This window comes from Pinus tabuliformis, chromosome 3_1, assembly GCF_031772625.1.
Source record: "Pinus tabuliformis cultivar Carrire ecotype Pingquan chromosome 3_1, CPIR1, whole genome shotgun sequence".
Classification (NCBI taxonomy): Eukaryota; Viridiplantae; Streptophyta; class Pinopsida; order Pinales; family Pinaceae; genus Pinus; species Pinus tabuliformis.
The window spans coordinates 323,422,762-323,442,012 of NC_142301.1; the positions used below are offsets into that span (position 1 = coordinate 323,422,762).

Below are 19,251 nucleotides of genomic sequence, written 5' to 3' on the forward strand. Positions count from 1 at the left end.
TTGTTCCTTCCGACGGAGTATGTCCTATTCCTCGCCTCATATTAAACCAGCTTCTCCTCTATGTATCATAATTAGTTGTTATTCAATAATCATCCTTTCAGGCCTTAGTGTGGTAACCTGAGGGCTCTGATACCAATTGTAACAGTCATTATACAATCTTAAATAACATATATATATATATATAAAGTTATATTTAAACATCCAATGTAACAGTATTAAAACCAACATCTAATTAAGAGGCAATGACAAGGTCTAACAGGTGATTATTTAACTTATCCTTACACCAGATTTGTACTATGCCAATGGTTTGTTCCTACGCGATCTACTATGCAATATTCAATACGATGGTTTTTCATTTATGAATATGTCATTCATTCGACTCTCGTCTTCCAAGGAGGATGTGCCAATCCCGAGGGTGCTCCTCCTACCGTCCAGATACAATCCACCATGTCTGCCACTTGGAGTCAATCCTCTGATTGCTGTAGATGAGGGAGATCCAACGGTTCTGAAGGCCTTGGTTAGGGTTGGGGTAACTTCCTTCGAGGAATTGGCTGCAGGTGGTCATTTGCGTTTCGACGCCAATGATGGGAGGGCTCTGCAAACCTTCCCTATTCTTGCCTTTTATGTCCTGAAATCTAACCTGATTCCTCCGTTCCCTTCCTCTGATGCCACTTCTTGGGTGCTTCTCCGTTCTTCCCAACATTTGGCTTGCTTGACAACAGTTTCCCTGTGTTTATCAAGGCAGAGGGTTCCTCTTTACCTGTTGCCTCTGGTCAATTTCTTACAGTCCGGTTGCATGATGGCTACTGTAGCTCTGAAAGCACCTCCTTGTGGTGGTCGAGGTTCTGTTCGTGCTTCACTATTGATTTCTTCATGCCAGAAACATGTAACACACATCTGGGTTATATTTTTCATTTCTCTGTCATATTTTTAAATCGTATTTGAGCATAGGCCACACCTAACGAGGGTTGTTATTCAGTGTCACAGGAAAATTGGTCGATGGTCCGGTATCTGGGAAGGGCTAGGGTTTTAGAGCCACCAGACTCGATTCAGTCTTCAAATTGGGTAGGTTGGCTCATGTTTACTTTTAATACGAGCTCTAGTTTAAATGGCTGAAGTTTCACTTGGCATACTCTGGTTCTTATTTGGGTGTTTGTAATTTCTTGAATAGATTGTATTTACAGTTGTTTAGACCTGAGATGTAGGTCGTCTGAGGCTAGTTTCTCTCACGTTCTTGCGCTAAGGGGTTTGGATTTCAGATGTTTGTTTTCTTTGTACTCATCTTCTTGTCGAGTTAGCATTCGACTCGCGAGAATGCTCTTATTAATGTAAATAAACTTTCTTATATATGGCTTTGGTTGGCCCAGACTCATTCTGCTGATAGTTTTAGCTTCTGAGCATGTTAGGCTAGTAACTGTTTAATGTCAGATTTACGATTTTGTGTAACCATTGTGGATACATATTTTGCTACAATACTGAAAACTCTAGTCTTTAATGTTTAATTAATGACAAGCATTCGAACGTTTTCTGTCCATCTTACAATTAAGTTCCTCTGACTGATTTCCATAAGCTTGGTTATTTGGTTATCTTGCAAGTTCATTGTTCGACATTCTATCTGTTCGACACTTATGGACGGTATTAGATTTCAATTTTTACTTAAGAAGTTATCTGCTTTAATTATTAATGCATAATGCTCACAGGGTTGAACTCTGTTTTGGGACTGCACAGGAGACTGCTGGAAACAACTTCGTCTCAGGCTAACCCATTAACAGTCCAACTGCTTACTGCCTTTACCATGTAATTTGCGGACTGATCTATTACTTAGTTGTTTTTCCATTAAAATGTGATCCTGCAATTTACTTATGCATTGCTACTATCTAGTATTCATTTATTCATGTATTAGAGAGGCTAATTACCATTATTACTAATACTTCTGGTTATTGGCAACTTAAGCCTAGTATTCGTCGTTCATACTAGAATTAATCACAAGGATGTGAATCACTGTTTCTTTTAATTATGTATATAGAATTCATCAGTATCATTTCCTTTGCTATTCCAGTTATCAGTTGTTTTCCTTAGTAGTTATTACATCTGCACACATTATCTACATGATTTTTCTTTTAGTGAGTACTGCTAATAGTCTTCTCTTTACTATACCATTCTATTTTTTAAATAAAACACATTAAGAAAAATCTTCTATTCAAACAATCAGATTCAAACATATTTCTATAAAATTAGTCCTTGTATTTTTCTTTGTTTTCAAACTACATAAAGTAAAAACACCTATATAAATATACACATTCCAGATACTCATCTGTTAAATCCTATTAAGGTTGAAAGTTAGGAATTCCACAGGTGAAACCTCTCCACCCTACTGATGAGAATTTGCTTATTACGTCTAGGCTTCTGCCCCCGATCTCCTTAATTCCTTCAAACACAGTTTCTAAGGTTGCAGTACTGGATTGCTCTAGCCCCAGGACTCGAAGTCCAGCCCACAATCCCTCTTCTTTCTCCTAGAAAGATAATGTCCAAAGGTTTTCTCCCCACTGAACTTGTTCAGCTATAAGAAGAAAAGTCTTTTTCCTTCCCCAATCATTTTTCTTTTCTTGGAAAAAGGAGGCAAGGAAACAACTGCTCCTAATTGATAACTGTATGGGGAAAAGAAAGTTACTCAGGTTCATCTGTGAATTCCCAACCTCTCTTAGAAACACAGTTTAATGTATTTATTACTTTATCAAAGTTACTATTTACTAACCCAACCATCACAGTAACTAATTATTTAACAATTTACTTTGTCCATAACAGTAAAACGACCAATAATTACTTCAGAACCTGAGGGTGTCACACCCTCGTTCTATCCATTTTGTCTGGAGGCGGAGCTAGGTTAACCATATTTGCAAGGAATCTGATATTCGTATGAGGGTGTCACACCCTCGTTCTATCCATTTTGTCTGGAAGCGGAGCTAGGTTAACCATATTTGCAAGGAATCCGATATTCGTATGCAGACCGGTAGGTTGGGTGGGTGAATATCTAGGTAAGTAACTCCTAAAGTTCGTGACATGTCTAGTATACCCATCTACAGGTTGGGTGGGTGAATATCCAGGTAAGTAACTCTTGAAGTTCGTGACATGTTTAGTCTACCCCTCTGCAACTACGAACTATATATATTGGAAATTTCCTTGGCTTTCAATGTATATTAATGATGTTTTAAGAAAAATACAAACCATCAATAATACATTGCACCATTCGAAATACCTCGAGAGAAATGAGAATTAAAAAATTCTAAACGTTGAATATGGAGAAAATGCAGTATCGCTTACATTTTACCCGTCAAATTCCATATACTAGAATATAATGGTATACCGCAGAATTACAAATGATACTATAAATAGTAGTGAAAACATCATTACACAATAAAACCTAAACCCTTGTACCTAAAAACAAAAAAACAAAACAAAAAACAAACAACCTTAACTCATCAAAAAAAAATATTATAATTTCAACCTTACCGATTCAAATTCTTGTTTAATTTTGTTATGCTCCCTTCACTCCAATCACTATCGATGTTACGAGTTGTGTGTTAATAGAGCTTACACATTTTCCCACCATCGGATGAGGAACCGGCCCAAGCTCGAAGAGCAATTAAGTTAAACACGATGGATGCCTTCTTCACATGTAGATGATTCCATATGATTGATTATGTGAGTATTTACTTTAAACTTTAAAATTTAATATATTAACATTATGTATCGTGTAATAAGTTATTTAGTGAGTTTTTATCTTATTCATTGAAGATTATTTTACTCTCGTGACAAATAAAATATGACAATATTAATTAATTTGTTACCTAGTATTTAATATTTAAAATGGTACAAATAATTATAATTTACTCTATATTCTTTAAACAAAATATTTACCAGCATAATAATTAGTTGTAAATTCAAAAACACTTTAAAAATGATTAAATATTTAAAAATGTATAAATATTTTTTTAATATGATATCGTAATGATTATGTTAGAGGATACCATAATAATTTTTTTTGAATCTCTTTTAAAAATTGCTACATCATCTAATTTATTACATACTCTGGGTACATCATCTAATTGTACATAATTCTCGGCACTGTTGAGCGAAGCAGTCATCTAATTGGTAGATAATCGTTACATAATTCTCCTCAGTGTTAGTAACCGGGTACATAACTTTATATTAAATTTTTAAATTCTCATGAAAGAAGAATATTTAATGTGTATTAGAGGTTTAAGCTTATAGAAAAAAATTATATTGGAATAGAGAGTGTTTTTAAGCATAATTATTATTACTAGCAATTGTCCCAAAAGGTACAAAGACAGGGTGATAGGATTATTAAATTGGAATTGTTGAATTTTTCTAGAAGAGTTATTTGGTTTGTGGAAAACCTTGTTTTTTTGGACTGGATCATTGTGCAATTACTTTTCTTTAGATGTTTTGTTTATATCTATATTACAAGGAACACATTGAATGTCTTATTTCATTTTAGAGTAAGTTAATTACCCAAAATCAAGAAACCTCTATAGATGGCCAAGCATATACGAAGAATACATCTCATTCATATGCAATACCAAATCCATCTTTTCTTTTCTCTGAGTAAAATTTCAAAAGCATGAACACATGCCATTTCGTATGCATAATAAACCCAACTTCTGAAATTTCAATGCTTGGATGCATCCCATTCATATGCTACAGTAAACCCGTATTTTCCTTAAATTTCAATCCATAAACACATCCATTCATGAGTCATAACAGAACCACAAAAAACAAAACCCCCTAACCCGTTAATACATTATCTACTCAGAGAGAGGTAAGACGAAAGGACAACACTGTCTATGGATCCTCCATGTCTCCAAAGGAGATGAGGAGCGTCCCGTGACCCATTAATGCATTGTCTTCTCAGGAGTGTGAGGTAAGACTAAAGAAAATCACTAGCTATGGATGTTTCATGTCTCCATAAGGCCTTGATAAATCTTCGTTTATTTTGTAAATACAATAATTTGATTGCATTTTAACACTGTAAATACTAAAAATGAGCCCATAAAGAGCAGATAATCAAGAAAGAAACGCTTCAATCACAGACTGGAAATCAGGAATGGTGATTATTTTATAACGACTGAATCCACCTTCTAATAAAATCTTCTTCCATTCTTTCTCTGTTCTTTCCTTCCCACCAGAGCAGTGCGCCACCATTACCAGATCAAATACTAGAACTAAATTAGGATCCAGAACCGGCTTCTCTTTCTGGCCACCATTATTATTATCACCGCCTCTGTGATTAGAGTCCAGCGCCACTACGTCAACAATAATGAGCTTCCCCGTCTCTGGGATCGCCTTCCTGCAGCTCTTCAGTATCTTGATACAGTCCTCGTCACCCCAGTCATGCATGATCCACTGATGACATCGCACAAACAAATTGTATAGTCAAAACGTGCTCTCAGCTCATTCTAATTGAATTACATGATAGCTCAGCAAGTTCAAGACTTACCTTCATGAATATGGCGTCCGTAGAGGGCACGGTTTCAAACATGTCTCCGCCCATGTGCTCCACACCTATTTACATACATTTATATGTATAAGATTGTTATGCATATATACCATTGATGAAGCAAAGGTGTTGTTAGTAACCTGGGAGATGGGGAGCAGTGGCCACGACATGAGGGACGTCGTAGTTGATGCTTCTGATGGAAGGATAACACCACAGCATTGCCTTGATTGTCTCCTCTGCAAGCCCAACCTCTCGAGGCAAATCAGAGAATGGAAGTTAAGTTTCGAAAAGCCAATAGGATTATTAAATTAGCATAAACAAAAATGAGAAATTAGCATGATGATTTGATGTCTGAAACATCAAATAAGGCTGCACAGCCTTGTGATTTTAAATACGACATTTTTTTCTTCAAGTTTGTTTGAAGATTGACTACCAACGTAGCCCCAAGATCCCTGCCATATTTGATTTTCACCATGCTTTTAAATTGAAAATTAATAATTCGTATTTCCTTTTGACACTTGTGCCTTCCATGTGATTTGTCGATATCGCCCATTGGACAATTATCGCTGCCCTATGCAAAAAACTTAAAACCATGTGAAATAATAAACAAAAACGGTTTAACCTTCCCTGCTATATCAAGAATACGGCAAAACAGCTACGGCTCCCTGCAACAAAATAAGGTAAAAATGCCATGGTGCATATATACAGGGCAATACTGAACAAATTAATCAATTAATGTTAACCCTCATCTTCTACCGGCTTAACTGTTTACTTGGGCATTCTCATCTACCTATTTACATGGGTCATCTCCATAAATATAGGTTCTGGACATTCAACTGATGGTATTGAGCAAAATAACAAGTAATTAAACAAGAAATGATTGAGTTGGTAGAATTTGCAGAGAGCGAACCGAAAATGACCGAATGATTTCTCTCTTTGAGAAAAGAATAATCGCTACTTACCTTACCTAATAGAATGAATGCCGCAAAGTGGTGTATGAACATCCTTTTGCACGCGTATTATTTTCCTGCATGGTGTTTCACCTGTCCAGATTCACGGCAGGACATTCAAATACTGTGTTAGAAATATTTGAGAGACAAAATCCGCATCTGTGGCAGATTTTGACGGATAAATAAATAAGAAACAAGTGAGAGAAAAGAAAACAGATTCAAAAATCGAAGCTTCTCGTCTTATATTATCTCTCCATGGCGAACTCTTCTCTTCCCCTATTGCAAAATTAATAGGCAGGGCAAAACCATTCAGCAAAAACTACCAAATAAAATAAAAGCACTATCTCTACGGTTAAAGCACTTGCGATTTTTCCATGGCTTCACCATAATAAAGAAATAATGGATTGAAACTGTTGAAAAAATTGGGTTCCATGCATAGCCATTATCTACCACACTACGTTTCCCTGTACAAATTTATTATAAAACCCATAGATATTGAAAACCAAAAGCATACTTGCTTCTATCCATAAAAAATTTCGAGAATTTCATTCCAATGGATCAAAAAATTTCATCTCTATCGATTCTTCTGCTCAACATAATAGCAATAAAATAGAATCGTCAGGATACACCATGCAAACACTCTTTAAAAAAAAACATAAATTAAATTCAAAACAGAGAAAAACACAACGAAAATAAAACACTGTAAAATCCAAAATGCATGGCCATGCAACAAAGAAAATAATAGATCTCCAAGAAATAAGTAGATTAGAAAATAGCTTTAATTTTGATCATTTCAATAGATAAAAGATTAGTAAGATACCTCCACTTTAATTGGTCTAAACTAAAGGTTAAGCTTTGTATACTAGATTTATCATATATTAAGAAATAACTAATTAACTATATATATATATATATATATATATAAATATCATAATTTTATTTTAAAAAATACAAAATTACATTTTTCAAATGAATACCATTATACTCATTCTCATTCTCATATTGATATGGTAACAAAACCATAGAAATTTCTCTAAACAAGTTATGGTTATAGGGCTTTCCACAAGCTCCCGAGATTATAGAAGAAGAAGAAGGAAAAAAAAAAACTTAAACAAGTGACAAAATGTGATTCTTAAAACACATCATTGTTTTGTATATGCAATAAACAATAAATTGATAAATATGTGTCTTCAAAAGCCTTTAACAATGATTTGCGACTCAACCATGCTCAACAATTGGTGGGTTATGGATTGTAGATTTCTGTGGTTAGGTTTTTTAGAATCTGCACTCGGATATTCCACAGTTTCCATTTTTTGCTTTGTCGACGTTTCGAGTCTAGACCCAGACTCATCATCAAAACTTGATTTACAAAGGAGAGAGACAGTAGAGATAAATAGGGTTAGGGTTGAGATGTCAAGTGTGAGAGCCGACAGACTACTGATCTGAATTAACTAGCTTTATAATATTTTTATAATTTCTGATATGAAATAACTAGTTTTATAATATATATATATATATATATATATATATTAATAATAATTTTGTTTATGTTTTAGTTTAATTAATTAATTATTATTATTTTTTTTTAAATTGTCTGAGTTAAATTGTTTTTGCATTAGGTTTTTTATTATATTCTATTTCATAAATAATTATTAATTTTTTTTTTTTTTATTTTTATTTTTTTTAATTAATTAATTAATTTTTATTTTTTATTTTTTTTGAGTTAAATTGTTTTTGCATTAAGTTTTTTATTATATTCTATTTCATAAAATAATTATTAATTTAATCATAATGATTTTGTTTTAATTAATTGTAATTTTATGGTAATTAAGTTTATTTTATTTAATCCTTGCAAGTTTTTAATTACTCAGGATGTTAATGAATTGTTAACGATGTGCTTCAAAGCTTACTAGCTAGCCCTAAAGAGGGGGGTGAAGAAGAGAAAGAGAGGGTCAATTTAATCCATGGGTGAGGAGTGAGGTCCAATTCCTACTAATTTCCAAGCCTCCATCCCTGTTGAGGTTATGCGGGTGTTTTATGATCTCAAGGGCTTCTGTGACTTTTCGCTTGAAATAGTGTTTTTCATTTGCAATGACTTTTGTGTTTTCAAGGCATATATGGTGGTTTGTCTTACCTGCATGTTTCGCCAAGGCTGAGGAACGGGTTCTTTCCCTACGGATATCAGCACTATGTTCTTTTAGCCTGATACTGACTGATCTACCTGTTTCCCCGATATATTGTTCTCCACAGGAACAGTTAATAATATAAACACCTTTCTACTGGAGATGTTCTCGGTTGTCTTTAACAGATTTCATTCTTTTTCTGATAGTTGTCAAGGGTTTGAATGAGATTTTGATATTCTTTTTTAAGAGAATTTTGGCTAGTTTGTCAGTTACACCATGAATATATGGAAGGTAGGCGTTAGTGGCTGAGGAATTGTTGGTTTTGTTTTTATTGTTTCCAGATTTGGCTTTTTGAAAGGCTCTGAAGATATCTTTATTATTGTATCCAAGTTTGGAAAAGGCTCTTTTTAAGTACGAGATTTCTTCCTTGGTGTGGTTCTCATCAGAAATTCTACAAGCTCTAGAGAAGAGGGTTTGAAGAACCCCCATTTTTTGGGCTGGGTGGTGGTGGGAATCTGCGTAATTCGTAAGTGGGTGATCCTATGGTATTGACTATAGGTCTCAAGGGGACATCAGTTTTGTGAATTTTGGGGGCTCCATAAATACGAGGTGTAATTTCACTGTCAGGAGTAAGGAGTTTTTTCAGTTTTTCATCTAGATTGGTTTCTTTTATAGCTTTTTTGACAAGTCTTGTGATTTTCGAGATGGGGTTCTTCTCTAGCTTTTTGTAGCTACCACTATTGTATAAGTGGTCTTTCATTTTGTTTATGTAATCTTCATGATTCATTACAACAGTGGCACCTCCCTTGTCAGCTTTTAGAATGACAATGTCATTGTTATTCCTTAGGTTTTTTAGGGCTCTAAGTTGTTCTTGGTTCAGATTCTTTTTAGGAGGTCTTGCTTTCCTAAGGATAACCACACATTCTTGTCTCACCAGTTCTTTGTCTTCCTCCTTGAGTGTTTTGATTCCATCCTCCAGGCTACAGATAATTTCTTCATTTGGGATCTGTTTAGGGGCTAAGGCAAAATTGAGCCCTTTGTCTAGGACTTCAATTTCTTCTTTTTTAAGCTCATAAGAAGAAATATTTATAACCTTCTTGTTAATAGGGTTATTGCAGTTTTCAGCTACATTGTTGATATTCTTTATATTATTATCTGTCCTATTAATATTATTGTGTTTACCTATGTTTTTTATGTCACAATAGTTATCCTTATCCTCATTCCTAGTTTTATTGTTTTTATTTAAGTTATAATTTATGTTGATTGAGCTATTGTTATTTAAAGTTACCTTACTAATGCTGTTGCTGTTATGAAGACTTACGCCCAAATCTTGGCTGGAGTTGAATGAGATTCCTACGCTGTCCAATGTTTCATTTCCACCTGGTTCTCTATTTTCTCTGGTCCCCGTATCGCTGTCTAATGCTTCCTTGTTGCACGGTTTTCTATTATCTCCAGCTCTGGTATCCTTTGATTCGCTCCAGCTATGGTTACAATCCAATTTGCTGTGTGTTTTGATTGTTGCCTTCGACCTGGGTGTCCATGCCAGCGTTCTGCTATTTTTCAACGTGGAGCTGCATCCTGTGCCTGCGTTGTTTGTGTTTGATGTGTTTATGCATCGATTTTTTGATTCCGTCTCTGCGCTGACAAGTGTTTCCCTGCGTGGCTCATTTTCTTCAGTCCTGGCATTGCTGCCCAACGTTTCCTTGTTGCGTTGTTCTTCTACATAGAGTTTTGACTCGTACAGGCTGGGTGTACAAGCCAATGTTCTACGTGTTTGCAGCGTGGAGTTACATTCTGATTTCGTGCTGTCCATCTTTGATGCTGCGTGTTTTGATTGTTGCCTTCGACCTGGGTGTCCATGCCAGCGTTTTGCTATTTTTCAATGTGGAGCTGCATCCTGTGCCTGCGTTGTTTGTGTTTGATGTGTTTATGCATCGATTTTTTGATTCCCTCTCTGCGCTGACAAGTGTTTCCCTGCGTGGCTCATTTTCTTCAGTCCTGGCATTGCTGCCCAACGTTTCCTTGTTGCGTTGTTCTTCTACATAGAGTTTTGATTCATACAGGCTGGGTGTACAAGCCAATGTTCTGCGTGTTTGCAGTGTGGAGTTACATTCTGATTTCGTGCTGTCCATCTTTGATGGGTTTTGTACATCATTCTTTTCCTTGACAACATGTTTTATGAGTGTATTCTTTGACCGTGAGTCACTGCGTGCTTCAGTTCCTTCATTTTTGTTTGTTCACAGCCACTCCAACTTCTGCAGTTTGTTCGCAGCCACTCCAACTTCTGCAGTTTGTTCTTATGTTTTGTTTGGGCTGTTTGCCTTTCTTTGTCTGCTTTGAGCGTTGCGCAGGCATCTATGACCATCTAGAGGTCTTCTCTGATCATTGCTGCCAGTTTTAAGTGGATCTCTAGCGCTGTGGTAAAATTCGTAATGTTATGCTTCTCTTGTTTCGATGAAGTGGCACTTCCCGAAATCGAGTTAAATAGCTTCTAACATTTTCTATCTCTATATTACTATGTCTAACATTACACACCATGTATGAATGGTATTGGTAAAATTTGTAATGTTATGTTTCTCTTGTTTCGATGAAGTGCCACTTCCCGAAACCCGGTTGAATAGATTTTAACATTTTGTATTTCTATTTTACTATTTCTAACATTTTTTTTTACAATTAGCAATATTGAATTATATACATGTCTCTATATTACTATTTCTAACATTACACATCATGTATGCATGGTATTGGTAACATTCGTAATGTTATGTTTCTCTTGTTTCGATGAAGTGCCAGTGCCAGGGAAAATTTTAAGAATCCCCCTAAATTTATAAATATAATAAATGGGCGAATCTCCATGGTATATAGGAAAAATGGAAGGCGATTTTATCAATAATATAATATGTATATATAATTTTTTGGCGAATCTCTCACCCGGCATGGCTAATATTTTACTCAATTATAAAATCTGGTAAGATCTTGGCGAGTGTTTCACTAAATAATAAAACTTTGTAAAGTCCTAGTTAATCTTAGCATAGGCTACATGCTGGTTTAATTCCCCCATTTAAATAGGCTACATTCCAGGGGAATACCATGGGTCAATACCATGTGCCATTTTGGTGAATACCATGGGTCAATACCATGTGCCATTTTTATTTTTATTAGAATATTTTACTCAATTATAAAATCTTGTAATATCTTGGCGAGTCTTTCGCTAAATAACAAAACTTTGTAAAGTCCTAGTGAATCTTAGCATAGGCTACATGCTGGTTTAATTCCCCCATTTAAATAGGCTACATTCCAGGTGAATACCATGGGTCAATACCATGTGCCATTTTGGTGAATACCATGGGTCAATACCATGTGCCATTTTTATTTTTATTAATTTTAGGTTAATAATGGTTTTTTTGCATGGTATTAATAACAATCTAGTCCATGGTATTTGTCCCATAGTATTTTGGCCATAGGTTTCACCTAAATATAACCAATTCTTTGAGTGTTCGTAAATATAAGGTGATTTATGGAGTAAATATAAAAAAAATGTTTTATTTGTTTACCATACCTCTCGTTTATTTATATTCTTATTAATTTACCATACCTCTTTTACAAATATGGTATTTGGCCCATAGGATTCACTTAAATAAAACCTCTTTCTTGAGCCTTCATAAATAGAACGAGGGTTATGGACTACATATAAAAAGAGGTTTTATTTATTTACGATACGTCTAGTTTATTTATATTTTTATTTATTTACCATATCTTTTGAGTAAGTATAAAAAGACGTTTTATTTATTTACCATACCTCCACTTTACTTATATTTTTATTTGTTTACACCCTTACATGTATATAAGGTGACATAGGGAGTAAATATAAAAAATGTTTTATTTATTTACCATACCTCTCATTTATTTATATTTTTATTAATTACCATACCTCTTTTATAAATATGGTATTTGGCCCATAGGATTCACTTAAATAAAACCTATTCTTGAAAATTGGCGAATGGATTCACTTAAATAAAACCTATTCTTGAAAATGGGCGAATGGAAGGTTGTAAGTCCTAATTTCAAGGGCTAAATTTACCTTTCTTACCCTCTCCCTTAAGATAAGGTGGGCTATTTGAGGTGATTTGTAAAAATGTACTATGATACAAAATATTCGCCCACTAAAAGTTTAAAACCCCTTAATTTCGTCAAAGGGCGAACATTCGCCCCTAAAATTATCCTTGAGTGCCACTTCCCGAAACCTAGTTGAATAGATTTTAACATTTTCTATTTCTATTTTACTATTTCTAACATTTTTTTACCATTAGCAATATTGAATTATATACATATATGTTTGACTCAGGATGGATTTAAATTTTGAGTTTCATAATTTATGTAATGCTTCATACAAAACAATTATCAATTAAATTTTCTCATAAATATTTATTCAAATCATAATTTTATATATTATAACATTATTCTTTTTAATAAATAACTTTTAATAAAATTTATAATAAAAAATATTTTTTATTACCTTCTATGTAAAAATATCACTCTGCTCCCCCATCTAGTAAATAACTATAACAATTATCCGTACATTTAATCCATTATTATTAATTAATCAACCATATTTAATCCACATATTATTATTTTATTCATATAAACGTTAATTATATTTGGGCATTACATTTTCTTAATTATCAACTTGATTGTTTGACTTTCTTTCCCACCTTTTTGAAGAAATAAAATTCTTCACAATGCTTCATAACCCTTCACGCATAAACAGTGGTTTTCTTAAACAAATCAACCAATAAAAAAATATTAAAGTTGAAGATGCACATCGGTTGACCAGAGAAATAGAGCTCATTAATTTTTGGGCCACGTTTTTGAATTGGCTTTCCTGGAAAAGCCGGATCTCGATTTTTTTGTTTAACGAATCCTGGAATTGGGATGTATGACAGCAGAACCTCAGTTTTTTTGAGGACGACAGATCTTGATTCCTATCTTTGCTATTGTTCAAGATATTATAACTCATTCGAGGAAGCCATTTCCCACGCCATTAATTTGCCCCAACAATACAGGATCTGTTTAGAAGGCTCGATCAGAATAAATATTACAGTTGCCAATTGCCTTAATGCTCCGTGAACGACAGATATCTCTGTTATGGGAGTCGAGATATCTCTGTTATAGGAGTCGTCTAACGAGGCAACGAGGCGGAGGAATTGTTCGGATGGCCAAAAGTGGTCGGAATTTGGGCAAAAAAATTTCAAAACATCTTGTAGAGGCAGTGTTTGAATAGTGTTTTTGACGGAGGAAATGGATTCAACACCATCAAAAACGTTTAGGACTCCTCAAATTTTGAAGTTTAACAACTATAACTTGGATTTACAAAAATCCTTGCTAGATTTTCTCTAAATATAACCCGAATTTCCATAACCTTCCGGGCAACTCCTCCACCTCATTAGACTACTCTCTGTTACTGTTCAAGACATTATAACTCATTGGAAGAAGCCATTATCCACGCAATCAATTTGCTGGCCGTGACAGAGGATGTGTCGTTGTTGAAGACGTAGAGATGGGCGTCTTCGCCAATTACTAGGGTGGGGTAAACCCTAGCCGTTATGCACGCCTTTCCCCTTCTGCAAAGCTCTCCATGATGGAATGATCAACCTGTTATTTCATTTCATTGCCATTGTAACATTATCTGGACCTCCATTTTCCACAACCACAAAAAATTGCCAACAAATTAACAAATATTATGCAGCTTACCAGGATTCACAGTGAAAGGGTCTGCCCCTTGAAGGACCCCACATGATTCACGAAGGTACCATATGTTGTCTTATCAAGGTCGCTCACTAAAGACGATCTGCAAGCATTAACACAATCTGACAGATTAATGTGCTTTTCTTTTTCTTTTTCTTGGAATGTTTAGATTAATATTGTTCATGAATTTATACCTGCTCTGGTCACTGCACATTAATATCTTCAATTCGTTTCGATAGCGAACGATCTGAAAAAACACAGCAATGCATTCATTCAAGTCCTTGGAAGCCAAAACAAGCAACCCAAATGGCCCAACAACAGTCCTCGCAGCTGAGCCAATCCGGCTGCACAAATTTTGAGCTGTCAAATTCACTCCCATCTCTTCTTCGAACTCTGTGATTTCAAGCCTTGGGAGATCGAAGGAGACCTCCACGTCAGCCTAATAACAAAGAAAAATTCACCGAATAAGTTAATAAAACGAAACCACAGCCACAGAAAAAGGAAATAATTTCTTAAAATCTGTTTAGTCATGAAAGAGATCTTTGCTTCAACTAAGGTCATAAACGGCCCGTCGATTTCCCTAATGTAAGAATCTTAAAAACCAGAGAAAGAAATACTAACTCGATACCTAAAATCAATATTGGGACAATTAATTAGCCTAAACATTAAAACAGACCATTGAGATGTTCTGAGCAAACAATTGTTATGTAAAATGTATTGAATTAAAATAAATTTATTGGTGTAGTAAGTACTTGCGCTACGTTTATGCCTGCAATTTCAACAACGGATCCACTGCTGAGGTCAATGTTTTGTCTGAAAGTTTTGTCTAGACGAAGGGATTCTACTTCGGAAACTGGCCACTGCAAAAGTTGTGTTCTGGTGATGTTGTCTAGCCAGATGGTTCTTGGAATGGCCTGAACAAAACACAAACACATGCATCAAGAAGTAGAAGAAATAAAAAATGTAAACAACATATAAGACTAATAGGTGTGATCAGACTGACTTTACCTAAAGACCAGACCAGCCCTTGGTAATATCATCGGAGACGTTGTCTGATTCATTCACCCATCCCCACAGAATTCGCCGCTACTTATATTGATCAAAAAAGGACTTGGAGGCATAGAATTTTCCATAGTCATATCTCAACCCATTTTTATCGTCGCTGCTGGTGTTGTCGGGCACGTATCGATCCTGACCAGAAAAGTAAGTTCCCACTGTATAATAATCGATCATGTTATCACCCAGACTCGCCTTCAAAACATGTTTGAGAGAGGGCCCAATTGCGGAAGTGTTTAGCCCTTTGGTCCCAGAAAGAGGAACAGGGTAAAAATCAGGACACTCCCACATTCCTGTCAAGTTCGACGAATGTAAAGGATGCTCGGCCTTCACCCAATTGACAAAATCCTCGCTTTCGTATAACAGAGCCACCCCGCTGCGATTACTCTTATTTCCAACTACAATCCTCCATTTGTCGTCCGTGTCCAGCCATCCAGTGGTGGGATCCCTAAAGAAAGTCCCATTAATTCCATCGCTTGGAATCAGAATAGGATTCTGAGGTATCTTCACCCATTCCCTCAAAAGAGGATCGGAGATATTCTTAGGAACAACCATGTTTTGCACCTGTTGGGATGAATTGGCCCATCCAGTATAAAGAATTACAGGCTTGTCTCTAGGCAGTAACATCGCCGAACCGGACCAGCAGCCCTTTATATCATACCATTTGCTCGGAACAATGGCAAGATCCAGTGAATGCCAGTTAATGAGATCCTCAGAAACAACGTGCCCCAAACAATATTTCTCCACACCACTCCTTGAGGATTATAGTGGTAGAAGAGATGGTAAAACCCTTTGTAGAACATGGGCGCTGCAAAACAAACCCAGTTCGATTTCATCACAGAGAATTTTAAATCTGAGAACTATTGAATGAATGAATTGAAGAGGAAGGAAAAGGTCACCATTTGGGTCTGTTGGAGGTTTGCGACATAGTCATGCAGGCAAACACAAACATAACAAAATAGAGTTAGTAGATCGGCAGTAATGCCAAATACAGGGTTGTTATGAAAAATCTGGAATAATATTGACTGTACAGACCATTCATCCAATTTTTTTGAGGCTGAAAATGTTCGGTCGTGCAATACCGGATTTGAACATTTGTTCCGGTTGTGTTGACAGTACGTTCCAGATGAGAAACCCACATAACAACGCAGATGCCTAAACAGAGCCCTGCCAGAGCTATGAGATAGATCGGAACGCCTCGAACCCATGACCCCATTCTGTGACCAGAACTGAATACACCAAATGCTATACGTTCACATGCTCTTTTATTTTATAGCACCGGCCATTAGATTTGCAATCGAGTGAAGGATGACCGTTACTAATCGGTGCTTGCCAAAAGCCAGGGAAGAAGAAGAAGAACAACAAATGGCAGGGAAAAAGGTAGTAAAAATATCTTCAAGAGTGACATAAGAGAATGGGAAAACGCAGTAAGGCAACTCAACCGATATTTGGAAAAAGCAGTCACATTTCAAATCAATGGTTGAAAGTGTCTCACCTGATCCAACGGAGCAGGGTAAAAGTGTTGATGATTGTTGATGCATAGGAAGGCCTATCGGCCTAATAAAAATATCTTCAAGAGTGACATAAGAGAATGGGAAAAGGTAGTAAGGCAACTCAACCGATATTTGGAAAAAGCAGTCACACTTTAAATCAACGGTTGAAAGTGTCTCACTTGATCGAATGGAGAAGGGTAAAAGTGTTGTTGATTGTTGATGCATAGGAAGGCCTATCCGCCTAAAAATATTTGTTTGTATTTCAGAAAATATAATATATCTATATATATATATATTATTATTTTTTTAATTAAAATTTATTTCAGGAAAAAGCATGTAAAGTATATATATTTTATTAGTTTTTCTTATATAATATAAATATTTATTGATTTTTACTTATTATTTTTTTATTTAGATAAAATTTAGCTCACACAATTATGATAATTTATATATGGAATACTTATTAATTTTCACTTGCATAAATTTTACTTCATACAAAAGCATTTTAACTATGATACCAATTATATCAGAAATACTTATTGATATTTAATTCACATAAAACTATTTTTAACTATACTATCAATTTACTTAATTGTTATATTTGAGAAATTAATTATTTTTTAACTTTGATAAATTTAACCTCACACATCCAAGTTTTAACTATGATATCAATTTACTTAATTTTTCCAACAATTTAGTTTTGTAAGTATTCCAATTTCATGCAACATTTCACATGTAATAAGAGTTGAGTTGCAAATAATCTTATATGATTTTTTACATATTTTCTATAGCAAAGTGGAATGAAGAATAGGGTGTTGATATGTTATATAGCCTAGTGAGTTTGTTATCCCAATGTGAAGTGAGACGGAGTTGAGAAATAAATAATTTTATTTCATTATATCATTTAATTTTTTAAAAGCAATCATACACTAACTTGGGCACCAATACTCATACTCTATTTTCTCTGAAATTGACATAGTTGTCTTGATACCAGCATAGATCCATCTTCAATTCTACCAAGCTTTGAAAGGAATCAAATATTTTGAAGTGCGAACCTTTATTCAAGTTTTGGATGAAGTTTGCATCTCAAAACATTTGATCTCTCTATGCTTGGTAAATCCATAATTAAGATGAATCTATATTTGTTTTTACCTAATACAATAAATAAATAAATAAATAAATAAATAAATAAATAAATATATATATATATATATATATATATATATATATATATATAGATATAAACATTTAAACTATTTTTTTTTCTCCGTAAATACTAATTCTATTAAAAAAGTGAAAAAATATATACAATGAGGTCAAGACCTCAGAGGAGGCCGAAGCCTTTCCTCAGCCAAAAAAACAGGGACATTACAGTTCAGCCCTTCAACCAGATTTACAGTACAGACTTCAAAAATTTTGCTTTGGTTCCTGACATACTGACCCAACTTACCAGACCTACCATCTTCATAGCCTACATTGACCAAGAAAACAAAGTAGCAGCTATCATAGGCATTTTTAAGACAAAAATTAAAGCCTGTATTGGCTGTTGTTACTGCCTGTAGCATGAGAATAAACCATACCTAGACCTCTAACTTCAGACTCAAAAACACAAGACCAAGATTGCAAAGCATATAAGCGAGAAAGCGACCCGGCAAGAAGGAGCTGTGATCAATCTGCATGACTTGGTGAAGCTGGCGTATCCTCCTTTGCCTGGCTAGTAGAAGCTACCCAGGTCACAAGACCGTCTTCGTCCAGAACTGGCTCACCTCCATCAGGATTAGTAACCAAATGTAGAATACCAGCTTCTCGTTGAGTTGTCCTACAAGCTAAATCATCTTCCTGTATTGGATCAGGCAGCTGAGGCACTTCCGAAACAGGGGCATCCTCTTGCATGCGGTCCGCATGAAACACTCTCCCTGTCAAGTCCCCTAGCAGAACACTATCATCCTGAGAAAGTGAGGGAACGGACGGAGACGAACTGAACTGGTTGCTCTCCTCCTCCGAGACAAAGATGGTAAAATTTACTGTCACCATGGGCCTGTTGAGCCGACTTTGGAAGATAAACCTGGAGGTCTGATAAGAATTATTCGGGAGAAGCCTATCTTGGTCTGAAGGCGGAGAAGAAGGAGGAGCTAAGGCGATGGGCGCGACATTCTGAGGGGCATGTCGAAGAAGGCTTTCTCTGAACCCTGAGTGACTGCCTCTGCGCGGGATTCCTCGTCTTCGAGGCATGGTTACAGAGACTAAAGAACTGGGAGAACGATTGAAACAGAGCAAACCAGAAGTAATGAAAGCGCTGAGAAATTTAGGGCATTTCCAGAACAATTCTAACATCCAGACCCGAATGACTATACAGCGGATCTAAA

General features: G+C 35.4%; 1 protein-coding gene and 1 pseudogene across 9 annotated transcripts; one reads left to right on the forward strand and one right to left on the reverse strand.

Moving 5' to 3' along the window:
* Window positions 1–349: 349 nt before the first annotated feature.
* On the forward strand, window positions 350–2,053 carry LOC149187081 (uncharacterized). Of its 9 annotated transcripts, none has more exons than XM_089412739.1 (3): window positions 350–886; window positions 980–1,065; window positions 1,701–2,053. In XM_089412739.1, the coding sequence occupies exons 1-2, from the start codon at window positions 359–361 to the stop codon at window positions 1,031–1,033; spliced, it is 582 nt and encodes a 193-aa protein (XP_089268865.1). In that variant the 5' UTR covers window positions 350–358; the 3' UTR covers window positions 1,034–1,065; window positions 1,701–2,053. The 9 variants fall into 9 exon arrangements, with proteins under 9 accessions (XP_089268865.1, XP_089268862.1, XP_089268861.1 ...); XM_089412736.1 differs by having other exon boundaries at window positions 1,729–2,053; XM_089412735.1 differs by having other exon boundaries at window positions 988–1,065.
* Window positions 2,054–14,064: 12,011 nt separating this feature from the next.
* Window positions 14,065–16,500, reverse strand: LOC149187082 (beta-fructofuranosidase, insoluble isoenzyme 1-like; annotated as a pseudogene).
* Between the last annotated feature and the right edge of the window lie 2,751 nt (window positions 16,501–19,251).